At 52.1% G+C, this 2208-nt stretch overlaps 1 protein-coding gene across 1 annotated transcript; it reads right to left on the reverse strand.

Annotated features, from left to right (window-relative positions):
* Nucleotides 1-416: 416 nt before the first annotated feature.
* LOC110331083 (keratin-associated protein 17-1) lies at nt 417-1159 on the reverse strand. Its single transcript, XM_021211441.1, has one exon. It carries the CDS (start codon nt 1108-1110, stop codon nt 790-792), a length of 321 nt encoding a protein of 106 aa, XP_021067100.1. The 5' UTR covers nt 1111-1159; the 3' UTR covers nt 417-789.
* Nucleotides 1160-2208: the final 1049 nt, after the last annotated feature.

Consider the following 2208-nt stretch of genomic DNA (forward strand, 5'->3'; position numbering starts at 1 on the left):
GAACATGATGAGATGCAGCTAGAGTCAGCCTACCTTGAAGCTTTCAGAAACACGACCCTCGGGCATCCCAGGTCCTAGAGCTGATGGACACCACAGCTGGTGGTGACACCCAGGTATTGTCAAAGCCTCCCTAAGTGACTCTCACACTGCACTCAGCAGCTTCTGTCTACAGTCTGTCTGCAGTCTGTACAACTTCCAACCCTCCATGTAGAGAATTACCTGTGTTCCTATTAAAAGCATAGACCCCCAGGCCACTCCCATGTCTCACCCTTTACTTTTCAGCTGGGGCGCCAACCTTCCAGGACTCTGCTGCAGGAGATCAGCAAATACTATGCTGTCCCTAGTTGGAGGCCAAAGTAAATCTTTCTAGTAGTCTCTGGGAGGGTTAAAGGAAGAGGCAAGAGGACTGATAGGGTAGCCAGCATGCTTGAATTTATTAAAAGATTGACAAAGTTTCAAAGGAGCAGAAAGCTGGGGTGGACCAAGAGGTCCAAAGAATAAGAGAATGCCTCATAGCTGCAAGGCATGTAACTTCATGTAAATGAAGTCAGGAACATTGAACTTGGTGACCACCTCATTGGAACCCAGCTTTTAATTTCTTGCCAGGAAATGGCTCTTTGGCCCTGCGTGCCTTAGACCCCAGTGCAAGCTCTCCTCTCAGAAATAACAGGAGAGGCATGTCGCTGTCTTGGAGGTGCGAACGAGTCAGGAGATGAGGAGGTCTCCATCTGGAGTGGACTGGACGGAGGCTGTCCCCAACACTGTCTCAGTTAAAGGAGGGGAAGGTCTTCATTTTGTCTCACACACAGGTGTGGGCTGACAGCACACTGGACCACAGCACCCGCCACCGCAGCATCCGGTGCCACAGCAGCTGCCTCCACAGCCCCCGCAGCCTCCTCCGCAGCCAGATCCACAGCAGCTAGACCCGCAGCCTCCGCAGCCCCCGCAGCCAGACCCGCAGCAGCCAGATCCGCAGCCAGAACCTCCGCAGCCACAGCAGGAGCCACAGCAGCCGCAGCAACCGCAGCAGCCCTGCTGGCAGCAACACTCCTCACAGCAGTCTTGTTCCTGGGAGCAGCAATTGAGGCAGTCTCCCGGGCAGCATCCCATGGTCCCAGCCGGTCAGGTCGCAGGTCAGGAACGCGGCCGAGCTTCCCCTAGGTCTGACAGTGGCCAGCTGGACAGCAGCTTTTATATCCCCCTCACCCAGGGGTGTAGGCACCGGGTACAGGATGTTTGCTTTGTTATTATTTGTGCTGGTTTCCATAAGAACGTCTCATTAGTTGGCTGTTTATTTTCCAGCCGTGAGTACCTCAACTCATAAAAAAAAAGGCCCCACTCGTCCCAACTGCTATTTGTCCAGAGGGTAAAAATACACCTGGGAAAAGACCTGTCATTAGTCAGGTTGGAGAGAGGAAGGGAAGCTGGCCAAGGAATCTGCTTTGGCTCCTCTCCCACCTCTTCTCTAGTGGCGAAAAGGGGATCCCTCTGTTGGCCATGTGGCCTGTTTTCATGGATGGCTGGCCCTTGAACACTTGAAGAGTAAGAATGGATAAGCCTTCTGCCTACACTAGAGGCTGCAATGGAAGTTCTGACGCTGTGGATCCCCCCTAGCAGAATAGCATTCTCTCCCCAGCCATGTGAGCAAAGCAAATATTTGTGTCTGTGTGAGGTATGTGGATGTGAGCTGCACGTTTATTTAGGCTTGGCAGGTGAGCATCAATCACGAGTAATAACTGACTTGTGAAATGCAGATAGACTCGCCATAAAACTGCAGAAGGCTGGGGAACCGCATTCTCTCGAAGCTGAGATGAACTGAACATTCTTACTTCTCCCTATGTAGGCAGGAAGAGCTCAGGGCAGCACCTGCTACCCACAGCCCCAGAATTTTCTGTAATGGAAGATGGAGATGAGGAATGGAAGGAGGGAGGGAGAGAAAAGAATGAAGTAAAGAAAGGAAATGAGGGAAGGAGGAAGGAGGAAATGAGAAAGGAAAAAGGAAATGGAAAGAGGAAGGGGGAAGAGGGAAGGAAAAAAGGAGGGAGGAGAGACTGGGGGAGGGAGGAAGTGAGGGAGGAAGGAAGAAATGAGAAAGGAAAAAGGAAATGGAAGGAGGGAGGGGAGGGAAGGAGAGAAGGAGGGAGGGAGAGAGAGGGAGATAAAGAGGGAGAGGAGACAGAGGGAGTGAGAGAGAAATGAAGGAAGGTG

Source organism: Mus pahari, chromosome 14 (assembly GCF_900095145.1).
Source record: "Mus pahari chromosome 14, PAHARI_EIJ_v1.1, whole genome shotgun sequence".
Taxonomy (NCBI): domain Eukaryota; kingdom Metazoa; phylum Chordata; class Mammalia; order Rodentia; family Muridae; genus Mus; species Mus pahari.